Source organism: Diadema setosum, chromosome 5, assembly GCF_964275005.1.
Source record: "Diadema setosum chromosome 5, eeDiaSeto1, whole genome shotgun sequence".
In the NCBI taxonomy this organism is placed as follows: Eukaryota; Metazoa; Echinodermata; class Echinoidea; order Diadematoida; family Diadematidae; genus Diadema; species Diadema setosum.
Window position 1 is genome coordinate 10,816,559 of NC_092689.1, and position 27,255 is coordinate 10,843,813.

The 27,255-nt window shown below is 39.8% G+C and overlaps 2 protein-coding genes across 2 annotated transcripts; both read right to left on the reverse strand.

Moving 5' to 3' along the window:
- Positions 1–298: 298 nt before the first annotated feature.
- On the reverse strand, positions 299–23,100 carry LOC140228587 (5'-3' DNA helicase ZGRF1-like). The gene is made up of 20 exons (XM_072308817.1): positions 21,841–23,100; positions 21,251–21,465; positions 16,886–17,024; positions 16,185–16,447; positions 15,651–15,863; positions 13,783–13,882; positions 13,463–13,609; positions 12,664–12,778; positions 11,994–12,099; positions 11,446–11,581; positions 10,984–11,146; positions 10,405–10,482; positions 9,583–9,793; positions 8,353–8,538; positions 7,378–7,506; positions 6,450–6,661; positions 4,669–4,797; positions 4,094–4,203; positions 2,425–2,631; positions 299–1,910 (listed from the first exon to the last, which is right to left on the reverse strand). Exons 1-20 carry the CDS (start codon positions 22,718–22,720, stop codon positions 1,474–1,476), a joined length of 4,176 nt encoding a protein of 1,391 aa, XP_072164918.1. The 5' UTR covers positions 22,721–23,100; the 3' UTR covers positions 299–1,473.
- On the reverse strand, positions 22,888–27,018 carry LOC140228498 (uncharacterized). Its single transcript, XM_072308729.1, has 4 exons — positions 25,012–27,018; positions 24,375–24,547; positions 23,003–23,905; positions 22,888–22,929 (listed from the first exon to the last, which is right to left on the reverse strand). Exons 1-4 carry the CDS (start codon positions 27,011–27,013, stop codon positions 22,888–22,890), a joined length of 3,120 nt encoding a protein of 1,039 aa, XP_072164830.1. The 5' UTR covers positions 27,014–27,018.
- Between the last annotated feature and the right edge of the window lie 237 nt (positions 27,019–27,255).

A 27,255-nucleotide genomic window follows, 5' to 3' on the forward strand; every position in this document is an offset into this window, starting at 1 on the left:
AGTTAATCCTACAAGAGATCAGTTCTTATAAACACACATTACACACATGCAATAATGAAATGCTGTTTTGTGTATAGTGCTCTTCATAACAGGGTTCGCATGTGTGATGTATTGGGGATAAGCTGTTTTTGTTTACGAGAGAAGAATAACATATCTATCAAATTCTATTGTATTCATCTCAGAAGGATTGTATGCATTGTGCTTGCACTGAAGCACCATGCTGTCACTGTGTGTAATAAATTTGATGGTACATGTATGACATTCAGATTATTATAGTTTAAAGAGAAATTATGAGCTTATCATTAAATAAATATTATTCTTGACAAAACTGTTCTAAATTGTCTTTGTTCATATGCATGTGAATTATGTGATATTTTATATGCACACACAAAATACTAACTCCTGTCATCACTACACTGATACCAATGTAAATTATTTTCACTTACGAAAACAATTTTTATTTATCTGCACATCATATGGGCGGTATATGAGAACACGGAAACCTAGATGTAATATTTTCTTTCACAAATATTTACAAGCTCAAATTTGCTTTGACACATATTGCAGTTAATATCATTGATCAATATTGATTAATAGACTGATCATGAATATTAAAATTCTATTATCTGGCATAAAGAGAGATTCGCTTCTGTTCGTAAAAAGGAATGACCTTGGAAGCAAAAAGGTACTGTAATTACTTTTACTGTCAGATTCCACGGTATTGGTGCTCTTTTGAAAGACGATAACTTTTACGAAATTGTTCTTGTGTGCACATATAGTCACTTTGTGCTGAAATTCACAAGAAATTTTTCAAAGTACATGTATCTCTAGCATTTATGTGCATCTTAAAATGCTTGACGCATTTTGTAATCCCATTGAAAATCAAATATATGACGTGACAAGTAGATATCTTGAGATAAGTCGCACAATAACAAGTACTAGATAGATAATTCCAATTAACTGTGAGTGAGAGTCTGTGAGCAGACCTTTCCCTAAAACCTTCATTGCTTTGCATTGTAGGACCGCAACCTTACTGGGCACACTGATCAGCCCGTCTGTGCATCAGAATTAATCAAGTACAAATGTATTCATTGTAAGGGATATCTAAAGCTATACCGTCTGTATTTCTGCCTTTATCCCATTTTCTTATGTGACAATGCAGTAAAGCCTTACTTTCTTAAAGCTGGTATCATAACACCAAAGTAGATTTTTGGAAACTGCTTTGACTCTTGAAATACTTCAACATTTGCACACAGCATCATATGTCTCTCATTTTCACAAAAATCTGTAACCCACTATGACCCAGAATTTGACAAATGCATGGAAAGCAAATGTGCATGCTTATTTGTATGCTTCATATGCACCTAGAAGGCACCAAAGCGTTCAGGAGCTGTGAAATCACAAATTTGGCAGTAGGACATGGGATGGCAGCATGAACACAAACTTTCACTGCAGGTTTTGATGCCTGTACCGCTACAGTAAAATGTCACCGATGCCAAAATTTGGAAGATCGTCATTGCTTTCATCGGAATCAGACTCCACCACCTCCTGAAGAGGCGAGTACGAGATACTTGAATTAGTGGTGCGAACTGTCGAGCTGGAGGTATCATGGCCGCTCCCATGTGGTGGACCATCGGAGCAAGTCTTCCCCGTGCTGGAGAAATCGGGGCTTGAGACAGGTGATGGTTCATGGCTGTCTAGTATTAAGTCTGCAGCAATCATGTCCTTCGAAGTCCCCTGTATCTCAGTATGGGGTGGTACATCCCCTGGCACGCGGGAACAGAACATCCTGCTTGTGTGATCGGGAGGGGTGGGGTTTGGTTCCACTGGATGGATGGGAGCCAGCAGTGTGGACGCATCAAAAGGTACAGGGCTGGGATGACTGCATGAACTGCTCTCGACAAAGTCATCTGCAGTAGGGGTAAAGTCACAGTAAAAACCTCAATTCCATACAGGTCTTTACCAACTGTTAACTTCTTACAAGAATAAAAAAGACTGCAGAAACAAACAGTAAAGAAAGCCTTGATAAATGAGCATAATTCACATAAAAAACTTGCAATAGGGATGTTAGTTGAAATAAACTTTGTTTGTCTACACAAGGCCATTGTGAAATCTTGTAATACTGTATTTGATTTTTCAGAGAACTGATAACATTTTAATAGCATAACATCAATCAGTACTGGTAGTACACTCTTCTCTGTGAAAACAAAAAAATTGTCACAACTTGAGAGTTGATCAGAAACTACACCGTGGCACACAACAGCAAATGTCTTTGATGTACACTGAAAACTGCTTCTTCACAATGGATGTCACACTGGCAAATGTTCATGTTAACCCTCTATCGATGTACCTGTCATCTTCTTGCTTCACACACCTACACACACCAAATTGTGGCTGAAATGGGAAAGTAATACTTGTACATACCATCCTCACTCAAAGACATAATGGGTGAATCGATGACATCTTTCAGAACTGCTCCAGTCTCCTCCATATCCTCGTTCCTTCTGGTCTTTTTTGCAGGCATCTCTTTGACTCTTTCTTCCCCTGTTTCCATGGCGACTCTCATCTCTGCCAGCTTCTCTTGCCATTGCTTCTGGAAGGCTCTGGAGTCCTTGACACCATTGGGACTCTCTGTTACAGATTAATAGTGGATGGACAACTAGTGTTAGTTATTTCTTGGAGTTGGATGTGAGGCTGTCTTGTCTTTCAAAACAGTCAATGTGCAGCTTTACCATGGAATACACGGTGATCGTCAGCAATAATGTTCCTCTGGAAGAAACTGAGCAAGCTACATGCCAAATTTTCTTTACAAGTTGTGGTGGCAATGAATTAGTGGAATGCACCAAGCACAATTACGATGCGCTAAAATTGCAATGATCTAGACTCTCAAACGTATAAATGTACCTGGTGTCAGATGAATGTTTAAACATAAGTATTACACATGATTACAAAGTGTATAATCCTAGCATCTTCTGATGATACTACAGTATATCAGTGGCTGAGGAGACAATGTTGCCTATAATATGATAGAAATGAATTTATCTTTAGATGCAATATGAATATGATGATGCACTGTTAGGTATTGTGCACTGTTCTGTACACTACAAGCAATAGATGGCATGATAACATAAAGTTTGCCAATGAATGGGAAGGGATGTTATGGGACAAATTAAATGTATAAAAACAAAATGGTGTGCCAAGATAAATCTTTTGTAAGAATATCATTGTGGCCTTGAATTGCACTCTGTTATGGACAGGTCATGAAAAGCAAGACTGCTTTAACCCTAAAAAGACTGCGGGAGGGGGGGCCTAAAAGGCCCCCCTTCCCCCTTCGACATTTTGTGCGATTACTTGGCAACGGGCATTGCTTTCACCGCGACGCTCTATGACTTTTTGCTTTTGAGTTTCCCGCACATTTTGACACCAAATTTGCGACGCCCGGGGGTATGGTTCTGATGTTATGTAAATTTTTGTATGTGCACATCGGACTGAAAATGGCTCCAAAATGAGGTTTTGTATACAAAGTGAGTGCAAATTGATATTTTTCACATGGTTCATATAAATATGCTTATTTTTACTCTCAATGGCTGAAATCAATTTGTTTTAGCAGTATTGTTCTTCAAAAACGTCTGACGTAAAATTTTGCTGAAAAACAAAAGGTCAAAAAACTGAGAAATACATAAGAAATTCATAAAAACAATAAAATACATAAGAAATTAATTTTGATACCAAATTTTTTTTTAAGTACATTTGCTAAGAATGCCACAAAGAGTATTTGGACCAAAAATTTGCACTTTTGGAACTTTATTTACTGATTTATAGCAAAACGTCTGATTTTTGCATAAATTGGCATAATTAATTGATATAAAATAAAAGAAGACTATTTTGAAAAATCTAATTATGTGATCTTGTAGATTACATCGCACACTACCATTATGCAAGTTTTCGCGGTGATCACGCGATCCACGGCCGAGATCTCAAGGGGGGGGGGGGGGGCCCTTTAGGCCCCCCCCCCCCCCCCCCAGTCTTTCCAGCTACCAAAATACCCCAGTCTTTTTAGGGTTAAGTCTACACAGTGAAACTCATGACTCACCATGACATTTGTGGATGATTTTTCCCCAGAGGCTGTTTTCTGACAGCATCTTCATCCCTCCTACAATCAGCAGGTGGTTCTTGGATCTTGTCAGAGCCACGTTTGTCCGCCTGCACAAGGAGCCAATGGACAGCACTCAAATCAGAGAGCTTATCTTTGCAGAGAAACAATTTTTAAAAGTTACCTGCCTAATCAGATAGAAATAGGACTTTCGTAGCAACCTTCCAGGATATTTTCTTTTAAATCTCACTTTCGACATTTGCATATTGTCTTTATCTCGGAAATACATATTAACACACCACGACACTCACACTCAGAAATATATATAAACAGACTAATGAATGAACAAAGTCTGTAATTTCACTCAACTGCGAATCACATATGTACAAATACACACATGATCACACACACATCCACACACATAAAGAAACTGTACTAATGAATGGCTCAAAGTGAACATGCTTTAAAAGACAGAGGGGAAGAAGCACAAGCACTATGGTCTCATCTTGACCAGAGTTTGAACTTTCTTTGTTAAACTGTACCCCACAATGTGACTTTTTGATGGAGACACCTACTTGTCTGAGTCGATGAATCCAACACGCTGGGTCCTGACACAAGAAAGGATGATGATAGCCTTCTCCCCACCTTGAAAGGCATCTACTGTGGAGATCTGGATAGCCCTGAGATCCCCACTTGCCTTGCTGCTGAAAGGCAAGGCATGTAGCATATTCATATACCTGGTATTCATCATACTTTCGTGAGGGAGAACTTCAAATTACAATGGGATAATTACAGCAAGAGCATTACAGCCATTCAATAACAATGCTACTTATAATTATCATGATAACATAGAATTTATTTTAGCATTCCAAAATTATTGTTGATTAAATTGCTAGGTATTATTAGGATCACAATTAACCTGTTGAGGACGAGCCCTGAGTATACTCGGGCAAGGGTCTGTGGGAAATGCATGTTCAAATGCAAAATCAGCCCATCCTCAATGGGTTAACAATAATGTCCATCATAAAAATGGTAAGAAAAAAACTCAGCAAAGAGTCCAGCATCTTTTCTCACAAGTAGGCATAAATATGAGGTTAACTCTGAAGACATACAAATCATTTAGTGTACTGGTTAATGGATTGAACAGGAAATGTGCTTGTTGGAATTTGGTCACTTCATCCAATGAGAAGGAGACCCAAATCACATGTAATCTCAGACAGCCTCCACCGACATATGATAGCGACTGCAAGGTTCTTAAGAGGCTCCAAAACGTAAATGGGGGTAACTTAAGCACGGGGCTTGCAAATACCACTTGGACCAAAAATCTTATGAGATTAACAGCGAGAAGTCCACATACACCACTCACACCCAGTCTACAAGGTCAAGTGGAATTGCTTGAAATCCTATTGGTGTATAATTCAATGTGCAATCAGCAAGTCTTACGACGGGACAAAATCCTGAAAGGATTACTTCCCCTTCCTCCACAGAGGCCTGAATTTGATGATATTCTACAATTTTTGTACAAGGATCCTGATAGTGTCAGCTTGAGAAAACTTTGCTGATCACTTGAGCCACAATCAGACTAACGCTCACACTTCTTGAGTGGTCATGAAAAGATTTGGACAAGCATGTGACATGGGCCAATGTCAGTATCACTAGGTCCCCTTTGATAGAGCCACTCCTTCAGCTGTTAATGACTATGTCCTTCATAGAAATCAAATCTCATATCTTCATGTAAGCTCTAACACAAAGAAGCTTGCACATATGCAGTGATATTGACACCCAGCATGATGGAGTTAGGTCACAAGAAAAGGGTGCTGTCAAATTCTATTGACAGAGAAACACTTTTATGAGGAATGATCTACAGATAGAGCATTTTGTTTTGAGCAGCAAAAGCAAATAATTAATACATCTCTTCTAAATTTTGTTTATCAAACAAGGTACATTATATATTTGACTAAAGATCAGTGTAACAAGAGCATATGTCAATAACATGCAGAACAGTTTAACATATGACACTGAATACCTGAACAACCATTGTGCCAAGCTATTGATTTCAAATAAACTAACACTCCAAAATCCTGTAATATGCCAACTTCAAACTGGTCACAAGTCAAAGTAACAAAATCAAAAGGAAAAGTAGTTACATCTTTGCAGAAATGCCGATCCCAATAGTATATAAACTATGATGACACATACTATTTGATTTCCCATTTGCTCAACAGGGCAAAAACATTATTACCTGAATATTAGAAGCATCGCGTGAGCTCTATGTTTTCGACCTTTCCAGAAATATAGAGCAACCTGACAGTATCTATTACCAAGGAGGAAGGACTAAACAGTGAACGGTGAATACCTTGATGTTTGCAGTAGTGTGCTGATCTGGTTGACCTGTGCCTTGTAGAGAGTGATCACGCCCACTTCTGAGGGTGCCACCCCCATTTCTATCAGCCCACCAATCAGGAAGACCACAAAGCTGGCCTCCGCATCGTTGAAGTAACTCCCATCCCTGGCACTCTTCTCTTGCCCATGTGACACATTGAAGAAGCACAGCGTGGGAAGATCATTCTGATGAATGACATTGAGAAGTTGAGCAAGGAAACATTTCAGAAGTTTAATTGCTGTGTCCTTTGTGTTACAGATTCACTGCAGGGTTCCTTGAAAGAGAGGGCACCATTCCAGCCTATGAGGACATCACATTATACCTGCCAGCACTTTATGCACTGTAAGCATTCCAGAAAACTACATGGACACACACATTTGCTGAATGTATTGATTTCTTGTCTATTAGACTCAAGTAGCTGAAATATGGAGTAATGCCATTCTGATATCAAATACAGGCTGCCAATGAAATTTTGAAGAAATTGTAGAGCTAGCACTAGAGCTACTACTTTTTGGCAAAAGAGACTATGATAACCATAAGGCATAATGCTACTTAAGAATTGCATGGCGTCCATCTGTATATTCTATCACAGTAGCTATAATACTTGCCAAGTTTGAAGATAATTTGGTCTTGCATTTTTAAATGAAAGATCAAAATGTGAAAACTGGCCCCAAATTTGTTCACACTCCAAGGGACCATCTCTGGATTTTCCATAAACAAGCTGGAAAATACACCCATTAATATACTTACTCATAGCATTTGGAATTGGAATCACAACACACAGAACTGCATAAAAATGAATTTATGCAATGCAGCTAGCTTACAATTACACAGCAGGTCAAGACCTGGCACATTTGTGTTTGCATAACAGTAATTTTCAATTCAGTCTATCTCAGCATACCACAAGTGGTGGCCTATCTTCAGCCAGCACACCATCCAGTAGGTGGTTGCCATAGAAGAGGGAGTTGGCCAAGGCACTGATGCTGGGATGACATCTGTACTGTGTCCTCAGCATGATTGGGTCGTATCCCTGTGAGGCAGACGAGGTGAAGAATATAGAAAGAAACTACAATTTTGTGTACACCGTGCGTGCCCTAAATTTTAACTCAAGTGAAGGAAAATTGTTATGCAAGTGACAATCATAATAGGAATAATGATGATGGCGATGATAATGCTGATAATGCTGATGCTGATGCTGCTGCTGCGAATGATGCTGAAGTTAATCATCTTCATCACCATAATCACCATCATCATTACCATTACCATCACCATCATCATTGCCTGTTATATTACAGCAGAAATTTACAGTCTGTTGCACCTCTGGGAATGCCACAGTGAGAAATGTAGTTCAAATCACGACAGTATGTTGATACTGCTGTGATTAATTCACGTATAAAATTATTTCCTTTATCTTATATGCAAATTATATTCTGAACGCTGTTTTGTCTTTGGCCTTTGTATAACACAGTCATATTCTACAGCAATACAGAAGATACCACACTACCAACACCAATACCACAAATAAGAAGTAAAATTTGAAAGGTCTGTGCTGCTCCAAAGTTCCTGTTACTGTCAAATCAGAAATGTTCATATGCATGAAACTTTTGTAAAGTTTGTGAAGAGCAAAGATTTGCAAAAGTAAATAGCCTGCAAAGCTTTTGTATATACAATACACTAAATGCCAATGGCAATTTACGAAAGATTCATGTGACCAAAGGGGCAGTTGGCTCCAATTTGCAAAGGTTTTGTGCCGCAAATGTCTCTGGTTTTAAAGTAAACCAGCAGAGGAAGAAAAAATATTGTCGGTGTCAAGACTGCACAAAGAGATCATTCAACAATAAAAACACAAAACAATGCATGGAAACTATTCGCGTACCATTAGGGACAACCTGTCAAACAGAGTCTGCTCCAGACTGGATGTGTGGGAAGACTCGGACCCCTGAATGGTGGGATCCAGCTGGTGGGGATCCCCTACAAGCACCAGCTTCTCACAGCCAAACCTGGCCAGAGGGAGCAGGGAGGCAGGTTCCGTCATCTGGCTACTCTCGTCCAGCAGCACCACCTATCAGAGAAGAAAAGGAGGAGGAAAAGGAGAAGGATGATGATGATGGGGATTGTAGTTCACTTTTACTGGTATTCACAAGGGATAAGTAGCCTTCCAAAATCAAAGATGTTCACTGTAATCACTGGTTAGTCTCAACAGAAGGGGCTTGATAAACAAGGTTATGAAATACATGTATAGACACACAGGAAATAGATCTAACATACACTTCATTAATTTTTCAATGTACTGATGGCACAATGATGGTAATAATTTTATTGAATTTGACTTTTACTTTCAAAACTGAATGTGACCCCAGCTGTTGTGTCACACATATCAGTTACAACTGGTCTTTGAATAAACTATCATATCATGTTGTCAGCATTGAGTACATTACTCAGTTATGTTACACATCAGCTTTTACATAATCTGCCTTTCATGATATAACATCACTATACACAGGACTGCCAAAATTCATCCATCAAACTTGGCGAGATTCCAAAGAGCAATCAAGGAGAAACCTGTGTGTATTATGTATTTAAACAGGCAAAATAAGTCCCAAATCAGGGAGATTTTTATGTTTATCTGGACATGAAGACATATTCAAATTGATATTAAGTCTCCTGCATAATAAGGGAGACTTGGCAGATCAGCTATACATACACAGTCTGAGAGGTCTAAAATCAAAATCAATTGGAGAAAAAAATACAAAAATAATATCTACGATGCCATCCAAAGGCTTGCAAAGTACTTTTTATCTTCAAATAAAGAAGTGGAAGATAACAATTTTAAGAGGTGAGAGTGATGCCCATTAGTCATCTCTCACTGTCAGCAATTGAAAGGGTGCTTGGAGTACTGTGCATATGTATCAGTCTTCCCCGCGAGCCATATTTCTCAAGGACAAGTATTTCACACCAAACCAATGGAAACAGCCTCTGAAAACAGTAGCAAAATTACTACAGTTTTAAAGACATCAAATTACATTGGGCATGAAGTTTGATAAATGCTTCTTCCCCCATTTGATTTCATTAAAAGCATGTCTGGAAGAAAACAATGTACACTCACAGGGAAGGTGAGATTCTTGATACAAGGGAAGGTACAGGCTGCACACGTGACCCCAACCACTTTGACCTTTGACATCATCTCCTTGTTCTTGCCCAGGCGGTGTCTCTCAATGCTCTTCCGAACCAGCTGCTTCTCTCGGCTGCTCAGGTCATCTTTCAGCATCATCTGGAGCTCTTTCATTTCTTGGTTCTCTTTGTCTGAGGCATGAACACTGGAGATGAGAAATAGGCAATCAAGAAAAATCTGTAACATAGGAAAGGGGTTAATCTTCTTCATAGCGGATTAGAAAAACAAACAAACAAACAAACAAATAGATAAACAAACAAGCAAACAAACTGGTGACCGATTTACCAAACCTGAACGCTTTGTCCTCACGACTTCACTTGTTTATGACGTACACTTACTTACACTAATTGCTTATACACTTAAGCGTGAAACTCTTGAATTCTGTTGCCAAATATTGGTAAAACGGAGTTCATTTAAAATAGTATTGCCAAACAGTAGTATCTATATAATAAGAAGACACTGCTGATCAGCTTTATTTCATTAGTTTGTTCAGTAGTTTGCATAGTGGTAGGACAGACACAACAATATGCTACTATATTGAAACATTCTACTGATGTGTAAACTTATTATTAAAATATCTTACTGCATAAAATGAAGAACAACAATAATTGTATGCTTAAACTGTCACAAACTAATGATATTGTCCACAAATAAAATCAAGCTATAAGATAAGCTCACAAATCCTCACAACCTGTGACATAAAGAACAAAAACAAGCAATTTTATTGATAATGAAAAAATAATCATTTGTTCAAACCTGAATGGCAACACTGGCTTAGCAATCTTCCGCATACTTCCAACTCGTATGAAGTCCTCAAAGCCAAGGTTTAGAAGTCTAGAAGAGGATATAATTGCAGACATGATTATTCTATCTAAAACAAACTCAACGTGAATGTGGACATAGAGGATGACTATTTTGTCTGTAAGTCACAGATTCATGTCTGCTTTGCAAGTAAGGTATTTTCATTAGCATGAGCATTTCAATGCAATATTATGAATTTTTTTTTTTCCTGGGGGGGGGGGGGGGAAGGTTGCTAGCTTTAAAAGGACTTTATTTCTAAATTTTCTGCATATATTACATGTCATGATTCAACATAACATTGACACGAAATTGATCACAGGAAAATCAACAATTGCCTCAAAAACAAAAATATGTAAAGAAACTTGATTTGTGCATATTTTACAGAAAATGTAAATGTTGGCTTACATTTGTGAGTACTCCTTTGAGAATTCAGTCATAAGCACTTCTTCCACTTTACATTTCAATAAATGGGTTCAGTTATGCCAAAGTAGTTTCAGTTCCCTGTTGAGGATATGGGCCATCATGGTGACTCACCCCAAGAGAATCCTGTCCACTGCAACATTAGTTGTGGAGGACACCAGGACCTTCCAGGGAGTGGTCTGTGTGCCTCCATCATTGGACTCACTCTCGGCAAAGAGCTGAACAAGCAGCAGGATGGTGACAGCTAGGAGGTAGCTTTTTCCAGCACCAAATACTCCTACAGAAGGAGGTGGATTGGGGGGGTTACTCACAATACATTTTTTTTTTTTTTTTCAAATCACTAAGCTACTGAATATTCATAGGAAACTTTGCACTTTGGAGGTGGCTCTCACTCACACCAAATACAGAGGGGAACATTAATAACATAGCTGCCAACATACTAATATTGCTGGATTTCTTCAATTCACATATATATTTAGGTTTCATTCTCCTTTAGAATAAACAATGAAATGACAATCAGCTGTAGATTTAATGGGTCACACATCTTTTGAGCATATATTCAGATTAGTTTCATACCATGTATGAGAGTGATGGGAGGCTGTGAGCTGTCATTGTCTGTCTCGGCCGTCAACATTGCAGCAACTTGTTGCAGCGCCACTGCCTGGTCCTCATTCAGGTGGTAGGTGTCAATCATCTCATTGACAAGGTCAGTCTTAGGTGCAGATAAGAACATTTACAGTGGGTTACAGCGGTGGAAGAAGTATACAGCGATGCATTTCACTACCAATTTATCAATTTCCTTCTCCATTTAAGATAATTTCAAAATTGGAACATTACAATGACTACACTGAAAGTCTTAAGACTACATGATGGTTCTGTTCTTTCTATATACTACATAACCCAGTGTAATGCATACCTAAATGGATGACACGTCCAATCAGAACATCGCAGTTCTAATCTTTATTACAAGTTAATCACTCAAAAGGATAGAAACGGCACGAATATTGGAATTATTGAACACTGCTTAAAGGGTGGTAAAACTGAACTGAACTGAGATATGTTGTGGTCAAACACAGGTGATGTATACTTCAGTGCTGTAATACACAACATGGGATGAAACTCACGATTCGTTCTGGGGTCACATTGAGTTGATGCAAGTGGGCAGCTTTGCTAGCATGGCCGTGAAGGGAGTACCTTCTATCAGGAGCACTTGGTATGCTGCCATCACATCTAAACAGAAACAGAATTGTAAGGTAAATAATCACAGTAAATGAAACATTATTTTTGAGGGGATGAAAGAAAGTCATATTAGGGCTGTATGACGAAGCTTTAAGACAGGTAAGATTCTTGTTTAAAATTTTCCAGCACGATGGAGTTAATTATAATGAGACACCCTTCAGATGATGGACTTGTCAACACAAGAGGTACACAGACAGGAAAACATCATAGACACTGGACTGCTTTGTTTCACACTCTGCCTTCAAAAGTTATGTCACTACAAATCACTCACTGCTGAAATAGCACTTTGATTTGACCTTTTTTCGCCCATTTAACTCTCTTATTGCCTAATTATTAGTAAGAAATTCACAACCGAACTGACTAATCTTATTTACTAACTACAATGAAATATCAGTGGCAGACCACTTGATGGATATAAATTCATGACAAAATGAAATTCACCCCCTGCACCACAACATCAGGGGTGTGAGAGTACTTGCAGAAAAAAAAAAAATCTGAAGAACACAAATCTGAAATCAGATTAAACTGAACTTTCTCATCCCTTACTGTACATACCCACTGGTCAAATGTGGAAGAAGAGGAAAGCTTCTTGGATTGACAAAGTCTTGGATGTTGTCCAGGTACGTCAACTCTGAGCTGACATTGGCTGCTAAGATGCCATATACAGTATCTGTACATGACAGCGTTGAGACAAAATTTGATCATTGGCAAATAGTGGAAAAAACATGCTGCTACTCACCCAGTTGAATAAATAATCACAATGTAAATAAACATGTATGTACCACACATAAATACAATGAAGCAATGTACATGTAGCAATGAAGCAATGAATTCATTTGCGCAATATCATACATTTTCTATATATGCAGAAGAGTTGACAATTCTATGATGCAAAAGAGTTAACGATATTACGCATCAAATAGCATACTGGATACCTTGATTAGCATATCATACCTTTGCTGCGTACAGTCTGATTTGTATGTACAGAAACACATGAGCACTGGTCACTTTAGATGACAATGATACTAAAAATATTTGGTGACATTATAAAAAACGTGCCCTTTGATAATCTTTTAAATGAAGATAACTTTCTCTCAAATGATATCCTTTGAATAAATCATGCAGTGAGCATGAATAGATGTGTATTATAAATGATCAAATTTCTATGTCTATACAAACTCTTACGGAAATAGCTTATCAAGTGAGTTTAAAAGTGTGTAATTTCAATTTATGTTTGCACCAATAAAAAAAAAAAATGACATGAATCTAAACAAATGCTAACCCGCTCTAAAAACTTGAAGATGTGATTGAAAACAATAATCATGAAACTAAACATATGGATGCGAGAACCTACAGCCAGAGGGCCAATTTGACGGTGAGTATCCCGTCAGGGGCTCAATCTCAATCTCATCGGAAGAGGAAGGTCCATGGTACACACTCTTGGCGGTGAAAGAACAGGCTGGGTCAAAGGTTAAATCCTGGCTGATAATCCAAAGGTCATCTGAAGAAAACGATAGAAAGCAGACAGGTACCAACTCTGATCAAATCTTCTCTTTCCAAAAGTAGCAAAGTGTAGATGAAATGTTCATAACTGGGTGCAAATGAAGCATTATATTTCATTTATCTTGTGAGAATATAAAGCTAAAGATGAAATAATAGCATAACAAAGCTAACCTTTGGCATATGTCGAAGAGTGCTCCTTTCGATGCAGTTTCAGAAAGATCCTCTTGGTGGCATTGTCTATCTGCTGTCCCCTGTGCCTTTTGCCATATGGCTGTAAAGGACCAAATTGTTGGAAATTAAACCTTACACACAGGTGAATGTATGAAACTATGTAATTCATTGACTTTGTCCTGTTAATATCTTTAATATTATGGTCTGTTGCTTTTGTTTTAAGTACAATATCCACTTACATGACTGCAGAATAACAGCCTTTGGCAGAAATGGTTGAATTTTTTTTCTTAGATAAAACAAAACATTCTAAAACCTCTCAAAATTGAGTGAAAATCAATTATCAGGTATGTAGCCTATTCAAGGCTGGTCTGCAGTTTCTCTAGGATGGGTGGAGTGATTGATTCTTTCAAAATACCGTCACACATGGCAAGAATTTTATTTCCCAGGAATGAATTATGAAATATCCTTTAAAATCTAGCAAAAATGTTCGTCTCTTACTGTATTTTCATCTACTATGTAATCATCATAACATATATCTGAGTTACTGACTTAAATACAATGCAAATTGTTTGACTGATACACACACTTCATATCAGTTTACATTTTTAATGACAAGCTTCAGCTCTGAACATTTAACATAAAGTACACAGTCTTTTTTGTTTGTTTGTTTGTTTGTTTGTTTTTTTGTCCTGATACAAATGGATGTGAGCTAGTGTGTTTAGCAAGCAGTGGACACTTGTGTAGAAAATCAGAAAAACTGCTAGGAAGGTGGTGTCAATGTGTCCAAACATTTTTACAGAAGGACTCACAAACTTTTTCCATACTTAACCCTAACTAGGCCGGGGGGGGGGGGCCTCCAAGGCCCCCCCCTCGACGTTCCGCGCGATGTATCGCTAACGCGAAAAGCTATCGCCGCGACGTTTCGTGACTTTTTTCTTTCGAGTCTCCCGCATCTTTTGACACTAAATTTGCGATACCCGGGCGCGCGGTTCCGAAGTTACGCATAAATATGTACATGCATGTCAGACCAAAAATTGCTCAAAAACGTGAATTTGTGTACAATTTCAATGCAAACTGTGCTTACAGGCAAATTTCATAAAAGCATGATTATTTTGAGGTTTTATGGATTAAAATCAATTAATAACATATTTTCTTGTTCGGAACAATGTCACGGAAAAGTTTCATCGAAAAAACAATGAAAAACATAAAGTCGAAAAACAAAGAAATACATAAGAAATTCAAAAAACAATAAAATACTTGGGAAATTTTTTTCTGATGGCGTAATTTTTTTCTCTTATATTTGCTCAGGACACTGAAAAGAATATTTCCACAAAAAATGTGCCCATTTTGAGCTTTATTTAGTGATTTATACCGAATTGTCTGATTTCATGCATCATTACGCATAAATTAGCATAATTTAGCATAAATGATAATTTCTTTAAAATTCAACTTCATGGTACTTTAGATTACATCATAGGCAACGTGTGTGCCAATTTTCGTCGCGATCGCGCGGTCGACGGCCGAGATCTGGAGGGGGGGCCTGGGAGGCCCCCCCCCGGCTCTATGATCTACCTAAATAGCCCGGCCTAGTTAGGGTTAAGAAAATTGCCTGAAGTTTCCAGCCTTTATGAGCATTCAACATGGCTAAATTTTCATTCTTAATTGTTTAATGATGAGGAAAATATGTACACAAGAACAGATTACTACATAAGAACTCTTGACCCTCTCTGAGTTGTTATATTGGCAATATGAAGACAGATATCTATGTTTACCTATCATAGAAGATTAAAAAATATATTAAGTTTGTATCATTGTACATAGTTTAATGAAATAGTTATGTGAGTTGGTATGAGAAATGATGTATTTACGGGAGCCCCTGGCAGTGATCTCTGACTGAGCCCACTCCTCTTGCTGAGGTAGCTCTCACAGTAGAGGTGCACCCGGTGGGTCCTGGCAAACTTCTCCACACTGGCGGCATCAATTAGGGAGACTAGAGCTCTTTCTCTCTGACTGGCTGGGACTGATGAGGCTCCACTAGCTTGACTGGATGATGCTGCATGCTGGTCAGCCCATAGGAAGAACTGGACAAAAAGTGGAGGAAACAGAAGTAACCAGAACAAAATTCTTATGACAGTACAAACTTTCACCAGATTAAACTTTTGTACTTGGCTGTGTATGATAAATCTTGCGTGTTTTTAAATGCATAGACGGTCATGACAACCTCGCCAGCAACTTAAACAGATCGCTGCTGCCACACTGGTAAAGGGCTTTGGTAGCACATACTACGGTAAAGGTAACTGGTCCACATTATGAATTTGCATGTTTTTTTTTTTTTTTTTCAAGCTAGTTTCATGTCACGAACACATACACACACACACATATTAAATAATTATGCTCTATACCTTGCACTGGTTCTCTCTGGGATTGTTGCATGCATAGAATATCCTGCCTTTGTTGGGACCTTCTTTCTTCACACAGACCATCTTGGCTGGCTGGCCATGCTTGCACAGAGGGTTGCTGGCTGTCTCCCCTGAACCACTGGCCTGGAAGGAACCATGCCGTTGACCCCCAGATTCACAATATCTGGTGTATGCCGTCACATCAGTTTTGGCCATGCACGAGTGGTATCGGTGTGCGACCTCAAACAGAATTATGTTGAGGTGTTCTGATGGGTAGGTAAGGAAAGTTCCAGGGTACATGCACGTCAGAATTTCACATAATGTTAATCAACATATAGCAAGTGAGAAAATAGATTGTACGAAAAGACTATTTATGATTGACAAGTCAGACATCATCCACAGTTCAATTATTCCATATCAAAACCACAAGGAAAGCAATTTTTAATAGTTACTTTTGAAATTAACTATTAACAAAAGTCAAAGTGGAATCACTCTGTGATGCACATTTACATGTTATGGAATCAAATATCTTTCTGACTTTTCAAATGACCATGAGGTAAATGTATCAAAGAATTTTCAGCTGTAGGAATGATGAATTGTAGTCACCACTATGCAAGAAGAAGAAGAAGCAAGAGAACACAAATACTTAGTAATATGTGACATAATACTACTCTTTGGAAGAGATAGCATTTTCCTCAACTTACCCTTCACTGCAGCAAGTAAAACTTGCTTGTATGTTGCTACATTTGGAAAGGAGACTGGTATCAGGACCCTTCTCTGTGGTATGGTGCTGGACTTCACTGTTGCAGCAGGAGGGAATCTGAGCTCACCACTTACAGCCATCTTCAGGTAGAAACCAATGCACATCACAAATTTTGAGTGGGAAAAAAATCCTCATCACACATTTTGATAGACTTTGAAGCAGAGGCACATATTGTATCGTCAGTCAAATCTGCAATGAAAACCCTTCACTATTCACATTATATAAAGATGAGTTTCAGGACACTCGGTTTTAATGCTCCTTCCATTTTACTGAATGCTTTTTGCAACAAAAAGTTAAACTTTTTTAATGATCTTAGTACAATAACAGCAGTTTCATGAATTTCTTATTTTATTCCTGGTAGGAGCCACTACCTACAAAGTTGACTTGAAGAGTTTAATCATGGAGCTACCAAAAAGATGGAGTAACAACGAAGGCCACCAATATTACGTAACCCAACTACGAGCGGTCAGTTCTGACAGACTTCAAAGCACCGCACTCGCTGGGACGGCTTAACTCGTCCCGCAGGGGATACTTTGGCAAACGATGCTCCGAGCCGCAAAAATGACGTCATACTCACCGACATTGCACATACAATATAGTGCTGTATCGAGTCGAAAACTCGACTTGCAACAACATATGGCTGCACAAAACTTTGCTGAAGACCACGCGCATGCGCATAATATCCACAGGCAAAACAGAGGAGATACCGAGTGCAGTGCACTTTGAACGAACTGAATTGGCCCATGAACAGCGAAGGTACTGTACAGTGTATTGTCGTCATGCTTTGTGACTGTGGCGAGTACATACCCTAAGAATAAAATTCTTAATAAAAATCCCTCACATTTCTCCACATATTTCAATATCTGTCCGTAAAGCTGACATTTGAAACCACAATCTTACGTAAGTGTTGACTGCGTACAATTGCGGACATTTTATCTATACCGTTGTGAAGCCAGCTGTTATTTGTCTTTGTGTTTGTTCGGGACAGCGTGACGGCCATTATTGATCGTGTCGAGAGTGCAGTGTTTGTTTACATGCCGGTCGTATCATATCGTGATTTACATACTAAACGACGGTATGACATGTTAAACAATTTGTTACACTGCAGATTCACTATTTGTAGCTATAATTAATTCAGAATCATGTTAAATCGAATATGCTCGAAGTCGACGGGGCAGTTGCAGTTTGTGTAGTCCCATGCATTGACGTTCCATGGTGGAACCATGGAGCTAGGTGGCTCCATGGTAAGAACCAGTTTGCGAACGCGCTGCGGATGACGTCATTGTGCGTACGCACTGTCTCATCTGTCATCGCTCTCGCTCACGGGGGCTTAGCGAGGATTACTTTTTACGAGTCGGCTTCGAGCATCACTTCAAGACACCCAGTCGCGAGGATACATGGACATATTTCAGCCGCGGGCGGCAGCACGTAAACTCGCTTCCGAAGTTGCTACGAAGCGAAATGTGTGTGTGCGCAAGACATCCCTAAAGCAATGTATCGCGCTATAGTATCTCGTTTGCTCGCTTGATTGATCTGAGCGCGGGGAGTACGTTTTGTGTAATGTGAATTGAATGTATGGTATACTGTATGTACTGTGTGATGCAATGTTCGCATATGAGCTATAGTAGCTAGCTGCCTATACTTGTACGACTACAGTGTAGGCCTACGCCTTCTCTTCATCGCACCGTCGATCGTCGTCAGTCGTTAACTACACTGTAATCGTCAGATCAGATTATATATAGGTAGGGTGGCCATCATGGACGATGACACATCGTCATGGGTAGCGGATATTACCGCCGAGTTGTCCATTCTGAACGCGGACGATTGGGTCGGAGACCCTGTGTCTTGTGTAGCCCTACTACATATCGACCATACCACCCTTATTGAAACCGACCGCGTATAATTCGCGCACTGAACACTTAGTACGCACTTCTCTGCGCGCAAAGCACATAAAAATGGATTGGCTTTGAATGTAGATGAGGATGGTGTGGGAAAACGCGATTTATTCATTGTTCATTAATGGTTTTAATCAAGGACAAAATTTCGAATGAATATTTTCACCGAATCGTAATGACAGCACAATGTAATGTCTATGGAAGTTTCTAAAAGGCTTCTAAAAAGCTTCGTACAAACGGTGTTCAGTACAACTCGGTTTGCGTGCATTGTCAATGCAAAAACAGCGGTCGATCCTATTAACGCGATTTACCGCGGAGAGCTGAAACGAGGCCACGCAAGTTCGTCGGCGATATTTTTGCACTGAAACTTCGAATCGAAAACGGAACAACGGCATTTGATAGAGCTGGATTTTCTCAATCACGTAGGTCAAGTTTTTTTTTACGTGAATTTCAGTGTTAAATATTCTTATCAAGCAGATAAACATTAGGCGGTCGATTAGTAGTAGGTCCAACCATACTTGCCCTGGCGTGTGTAAATTCAGGACGGGGACCGGAAGCGACTGTGCCCGTGCAGGGCCAACGGCCACAGTTGCACTGCACAGTGTAACTGTGGCCGTGATAGAAGGGGGCCGTGCACCAACCGACATACCTTCAAGTCGAAGTAGGGCCTAAACTAGAATCTATTATTGTTAGATCTATCATCTTTGAACCTTTAGTTCCCCTGTTTAAACGTTAGAGTTCTACCAGATCTATTGGGTTAGACTACATGTATGATGGAGCTTGCGATAGATCTATTCATTTTTTTTTAAAATTTATTTGCAAATCCTAAATCATATTCTTGGGGAATTTGCATAACATGATTGATATGAAAAACTTCTCATTTAATGGGACTAATGACATTAAACTGACCCAGCAAATGTCATTTCAATTACGGCATTATCATAATTTGACATAAATGAGAACGCGGAATTATACATAGAAAAATAGGCCTACTTGTCGATCAAACGCAAATGCCCTAAAGTTACTGATACTAGATTAGAAAAAGTCATTCCACTTCAATTACTGATTCATGTGTAGACTTCTACTTACACATCATCTGGATCTGGATTCCTTGAAGTTGTTGACTTGGCCAGCTGGGGTTGCTTGATTGGCGTAAGCCGTGGCAACACAATTCCACCGTGCATGTCGTAACACGAATTTGCACATTCTAAATAAAAATTCCTGCAAAACTGTTCATGCAACTCCAGCAAGTGGAAAGCAAAATTTTCATCGGCACGCTGACGCTGCGAGCCTCCCCCTCTGGTCTCTTACTTGTCCTCCAGCTAAGAACACGTCTCTCTGCGTTCTCCACTCGTCGATAGCGTCAAACAAGTAGATACGTTGCCTCGAGTTGGACGGCTGTTTGATCTCCATTGTGAGGTTTCATTACTAAACCAAAGCCAAGGCTAAGCCGAAACAGTACAGCACTTTTTATTGCAAACAGTACTCGCATACCACACACAATATTGATACTGACATACCGGTACCGACGACTTTCTATCAACTTTGTTATGTTACGATCCGGCCCAACGTACTGTAAGCTGTACGTATAACACATGCAGCTGACGCAGCAGACAACATTGCACGATGAGATCATAACAACCTGCCATATGGCCATATGCATTGCAACTTGCTATACATGAAGCTTAGAGTTTTAATATTTCTTCATCAAAGCATATTTATAAATACCAAATATTAAACAACGTAATATATGAATAATTTATGATATTGTTATATAATATTTTCAGACATTTTTAAATATTATTGCCTAGATTGCTGAAATTGGCACCATAGTGCATATAAACAGAGACTGGAGCCAGATACGTACGTACGTACACCCTACACAGCTCTCACTACTTGTTGTGTCGCGGACCGGGAGAGATTTTCATGCGCATGGCTGTTGTGCGGTTTTGTGCATGCACCCATTCGGCCCCATTCGGTAGGTATTCGGGCGTCCATGTTGAAATTACAGTGGACAGCTCACACGGCGCTCGTGCCCCATCAGGTTTTCGCTGGTGCGCTGCGTAGCGTCGTGTTCGGCATTCGGTACGTACGGGGGTACAATAACGGGAGGAGCAGCTTGTCGTGCTTTTCTACTGAGCTGCGAATCGCCTGCGACGACCGGCTGCCTTTCAAAAGGACCCCAACCGTTGTTACTCCATCTTTTTGGTAGCTCCATGGTTTAATCGATCTGAGGCCCAGTGTGTGAATACCACACATTAGAGCAAATTGGTGTAAAAAGGATCAACAAAGGAAAAGGATCAACAAATTTCAAATTGCATGTAGATATGTTTTTAGTTTCAGTTTCATATAAAAGACTGGATTCACAACAAACCTTGTGCTACAAACTAAATAAGTGATAAAATGCTCACATTTGATAAGGCAAGTTCTTTGATGACTGGCGTTCTGAAACTCTTGCTTGCAACTTTTGCTGACTGGGCTGTCATCTGCCCACTGGACAAGGGTTTTGCTACTGCCAGTGATGAGGTACAAGCTGGTCTGGCAAGACGAGATGGTCTAGGTAGCTGTCGATTGGAGGAATGTACAGCTCGCATTGGTTCCCTTGCATTTTCTTCCACATTGTGGGCTGGCCATGTTTGATGAAGGAAAAAAGAAAGGAAAAGAGCATTCACATATGAATTAGCAATGTGTATCAATGCTGGATATCAAAATATCATCTAGCATTTGTTGAGATATGAAAAAATCTGATCTACCACACAAGATCTTTAACTAAAGTTTTATATTTTGTGGCTAATACTCTCTCTTCTCTTTCAAGTCCTTTTTTTATGATATCTCATCATGCATTACCTATGAAATGACATAGATTGTAAATAAGTAAAATTTATTTGTAGTATTCATAAATGCATAATCAAAAGAGCTCTGCTGTTAAGTTAACAGTTTACACAGTGTGACAAACCGCACTTGCTTTGTGTGACATGATCACTCTTGTGGGTATGGGTACCTTGGCTAATAGTTCCTAACCCAATGCTATCTTGACTTGGCCTTGCATCATCGGCAGTGTCTATTATGTAACATTCACAGGACCCTTCTGAAGGATGAAACTCTCCTACATCAAGTGTAAGATCAATTATCATTGGCTGCTTTCTATCATTGTGGGAGGAGCCATGCTGATCCATACATTGGTCTTGGTCTCCTCCAGAATCCATCAAATGATCCTTGTCTTCATCATATCCTGTTTGCATGCAATCATCTCTTGCATCTTCAAAGGCTGTGCCACAGTCACTGTCACAGGTGCTGTTCTGAGAATGTTGTACCTCCAGTGTACCATGCTCTATATTTCTAGCATGCTGACATGGGGAAGATCTTGATGCTTTAGCTTCAACCCCAAGTCTTGTGGGAAGAGTGGTTCCACATGGTGAGGCACCCTGTGAAGGAGCTACACACTCTCTTTGGCTGTGATCGAGTTTCTTAAAAATGTTTGGTATAGGTGTGTTCACACTCTCATCAGGTGGTTGCGCAATAAGTGGTCTTCGCTGCGAGTGTGGATTAATATTGCATCTCAGAATCTGAACATGCCTCCTGTTCTGCACACCTGCAGACCCACTAATGTCAGTTTGTTGACAACTTGATCTTTCGTGAGAATATTTTCTTTGGGATGGGGTTTTGAACGAGCCATGCTTGAAAATTGGACTCTCATCAAATGAAGCACTGGAAGTTTGTGAGGACAGCATCTCATCACAGACTGGTGAAACGTCACATCCAAGACAAGCTCTCGGGCACTGGATATCATTCTCATCATCTGGAATGATGTTGCATTCACTTGTACTTGACAGCAGATTTGTTCTCGATACAGGCCTTTGTCCAGAATGCTTTGGTGGCATATTCTGGGTTGCAGCATGCTGTTGCACATGTGCTACATTCAAGCAGGTGCTAGAGTCTTGCAATGCGACTGACTTCTGTGATTCTAGTGTACTGACCTCTGTATCTGGGTTTACTGGGCCTTTCTGTTGCCTACACTCTGTGTCAGCCTTGTCAACACTATGCTGTGTCAGAGATGGACTGTCACATGCAGGACAACTAGCACCCTCTCCTGATTGAAAGCATGGGAACAGTAGAGGTGAACTGTCACTAATTCCCTCTATAATTTCTTGCACTTCTGGTACTTTATCCCCAGAATCTAGGAAGGTAACATCAGGGCTGGCATGGTCTTGACTGTACTCAATGACACTAACAGGAGTGGATGTCTGGCTCAATGGCTGAAGCTTTGGAAACACACTTCTCAACACAACTCTGCTCTTGCTGTCATTCAAGTTGACAGAGCTTGATCTGCTTGGCAGTTCTTGCTTGTCTACAAGCTTTAAAAGGTCTGGTTGTCTTGATGAATACAGATGAAGGACATCATTACATGAACCCTGCGGAGATGGCTCACAGTCATGTTGACTCCTGAAAAATGGTGACAGGATCTGTTCATCCATACTCTGTGTACCTGAGTGCAGGTGGTCACCTCGAGTAGTTGGGGAAAAGTAATCATCTGGGAGGTTCTTGTATCTCTTTGATGCTGTACTGCACTCACTTGTTTCTTTGTTCATACAAAGTTCAGAAATGCTTGCTTGGGAGGAGACTGGATAGAACCAAGCTGATGAAGATTCTGAAGGAATGCAGCCACTGCTACAAAGGTCTGTTGAATGATGCCTCCTCTGCACATCATCAATATGATGGGTGCCCATTCTTTCTTGGAAGAGTTTTATTCTTTCCTCCAACAAAGTATCCTCTACATTAAAGCTACGAGCTGGATTCCTGCAGAGAGGTTCTATTTCATCGCCTTGCACTGCTGCAAAAGAAAGGCTTCTGCTGTTGTCGTCACCTAGATAACTGTGATGTGATGGTATCCCAGGCCAAGCTCCTAATCTTGCAGTTTCATCCACGAGCTCATGCACTACATGGTAGTCAATGTCCTCATCGTCTCTGGTGCACTTTTCACTCATCATGACAGGAAGACGGTGCCTCTTAACTGTTTCGCTCGATTTGAACTGCTTCCAGCTGATTTCATTTCTGGGCGAGACATGCTGAAATTGAAACAAAAAGAGAAAAAGGAGAACACACAACGGAACTGATTAATCTTGATTTTTCTTAAACATCTTCAAGACTTCATTTAATTTATGTATTTAAGTGAAAGATTTGAGTTTATACAGCACAGGGAAAATGGGGCTATTTGCAAAGCAGGAAGATAATGTCTAATTCCATGATACATCTTAATCAACAAAATCTGCTGATATCTGTCTAATCTGAGAAAAAAAAATCTTTATCAAAGAATAAGTAGCTTCTTTCAAGGTTTCCATTTAGATGCTAACTGCCAAATTCCACACTCTCTAATTGGATAAAGATTCATTTTGTTTTCAGCCACTTGTGGATAGTAGCAGAATAAAATTTAAATGATCAAATGTTTGTCTGACACTAGGGCTTCTACCAACTTGTATTAAGTTATGTATATTGTAAAATTATGCAAATAACATTTGCTTCAATTTCTCCACTGACCTTGGATGACAACTTTTCCTGGCAAAATGTTCCAGTGTTTCTCTTCATCAATGGTCTTCTTAGATTATTAGGATGAGGCAATACTGAGATGGTGCTTTGATGCTTTTCAGGCTTCATGTACTTTGGCTTTGAACACTTTGGCTCAAACCGATTCTTGCCAAAACAGCTATCATCTGTGTGTTGTAACAATTCATCAGAACATCTTAATCACTCATGGTGATATACAAATTTTGCAAGAATTGACACCAATGATCACAGTAAGGTAATATTTTAAGGATCTTGATTGCAAAAAAATGCTTCTCACATATTTAGTTGAAATACATGTAGTGCATTTCAGAATTATTGAGACATGAAAATGTGGAATAGATTACTCTTTAATCCCTAATCTATTCTTTTATGAACTCTGATGAGGATCTGTGTATTTAAGAAAGTAGTGTGATGCACTCCACTTACTTTCTTCTTTTTTTTTCTTTGTCCTTACGCTTGATTAACTTTTGAAGAAAAATGTAAACACAGGTAATGTTTTCACTACTGATGTTGTACTGTATTACTGCTGTATGTCACTTGCACTTCCATGCATACCAACTGTTCATATGAAAACACAGATAAGGGAGAAATATGTGCAGAAGGTTCTTACCTCCATTACCAATGCTGCTTCTATCCATGGTGTCAGGGTTGGACAACACTACACTCATATCTGGTGGATCTTCTGCCAATCCATGTGTACACAGCACGGCCCCTTCTGAAGTGACCTGGTTTTCCACTGTGTCATCTGACACATCATGCATCCATGCATTAAGGCAATCTGGCTGTTGGACACTGGCAACAGTCTCTTTTGAGGGTGAGAAATCTTCTTCAAATTGACTTGCTTGAGATGTCTTGTATGCCTTCACTGCATATTCAGCCCCATTCTGTTCCAGTTCATTGTACATATCTAGAGTGGTTTCTGTGGCAACTCCATCTCTTCTGCTTGCATGTGCTTCAACTTCATTTCCAACATTGGGATATCCATCCTTTGCCATAAGTTCTCTGGTATGAGAAATTCTTCCTGGTACAAGATCATGACCAGACATGTGTGAAACAGATAACACTTGAAACGGCTCCTCACTTCCAGCAGCTGCAGGATATTTTGTAACTCCATCTCCGTTGTCTGAACCTTGTAGTGAGCTGGTGATATTCTCAACACCTCTCACTGTGCTAGCCTCTGTAACAACAGCACTTATTTGACAATCCAAATGTGTTGACTCTTTATTTCTGGTCACTGCATGATCACAAGACAGTTCACCTGCAAAGGCTTGTGAAAGTGTTTGGTTTCCATTTCTTCCTAAGTTGTCATTGGAAGGGGTGATGGCAAAATCAGTATCAATTTCCTGTGATTCTTCAGATGGAAATTTCCCTCTAAAAGAAATATCTAAAGTTTGCAGGAATGCCACCCTTGTGTTGGACTTCACTCTCTGAGCAAGCTCTACTTCACCTGGCACTGTATCTTCCCTTCTGTTACTGCTATTGCCAGTTCCACCATAACAACTCTCTTTAATCTCTGGGTTCATCTCTGGCACAGACTGCTCAGTCTCTGAAATATTCACGATGCTGAGATCTTCATCAAGCCCTGTACGGTCACGAAGACAGTCCACATGCATTGTGATCAAAGGACTGCCAATCCGCTGAGCTGCAATGTCAGGAACCACAGCATCCTTATCCTGTGACAACCTCTGCAGAGATTCACACTCGCACCTGTTCCACGTTGGAAGTTGTAGTTTGTTGTCAGGTGTGGATATGCTACAATCACAGTTCTGGGTATCCTGGGAGAAGTCATAGGTGTCCACCGATGTCACAGAAGACAGCTGACTATCATCATTCAGAAAAGGAAAATTTGATTTACCTAGATGGTCATCCAACATCTGCACCTTTGCTGCAACTCCTTCTTGATTATCTTGTGGTGCATTTGAGCCATCTGCTTCATGAGCGCTTCTGTCTGCAGATTTCCATCCTTGTGGTGGTCCACCATTCACTTTTCTGGCAAAATTGTCTTTTGTGGATTGCTGAATTTGGTAATCTACTTCCTGGGTAGAGTGGGTCATATTCCTGGAAAGTACACTACCATGTGCAGCACTTCTATTCTTTAAGTGGGCTTCATCATTACTGCAGGAAATCTCTCCTTTGGTGTATGCACCATTACAGTATCTAGCCTCTGAACGAAGCATTCTTGATTTGTCAAGTAGGTGTGGTATCGCAGGCAGCTGGCCTTCATCAAGCCTGTTTGGATCATTCCCTGTGCTCGACATGACAACACTGGAGGATTCCGTGATGCACAAGCTCTGCACTTCATTATGATTATTCACGTTTTGTGGGCTTGCGATGTTGTCAGGGGAGACCTGTATCACTGTGCTTTCATGAGCATAATCAGTGTGTTCTTGAAAACTGTCAAAACAATCTTTTTCCGATGTCTGACATGCCATCCTGTCATCCCATGTGGAGGTCAGTTTGTCTTCAAGCACTGACGCATTGTCTGACCTGATGTCTCCAACACATCTTGGAGCTTGTTTGCAGTCGCTTTCCCCTGTTCCACTGCATACCTCAAGTTCTTTTACTCCCATTACGCTATTGTCAATTTCACCAGCAGTTTCTCCAAATCTCATCTCAGAAGTGCGGCATGTGTTTTCGTTTTTGCACTCCTTGAATTTTTTTTTATTCTTCATGGCTGGATTACTGTATTCAAACACTGCTTGAGGGACAATGACACTGCATGTAGCTGGCTGTGACCCTTGTTCCTGCGGTAAAGTTTCTGCTTTTAGGTTATCATCCTCATTCTGATCAAGGTGAGCCATGAGCAATTTACTTCCTAACTGGCTGGTGGCCTGATCCATTTCTTCCTTACTGT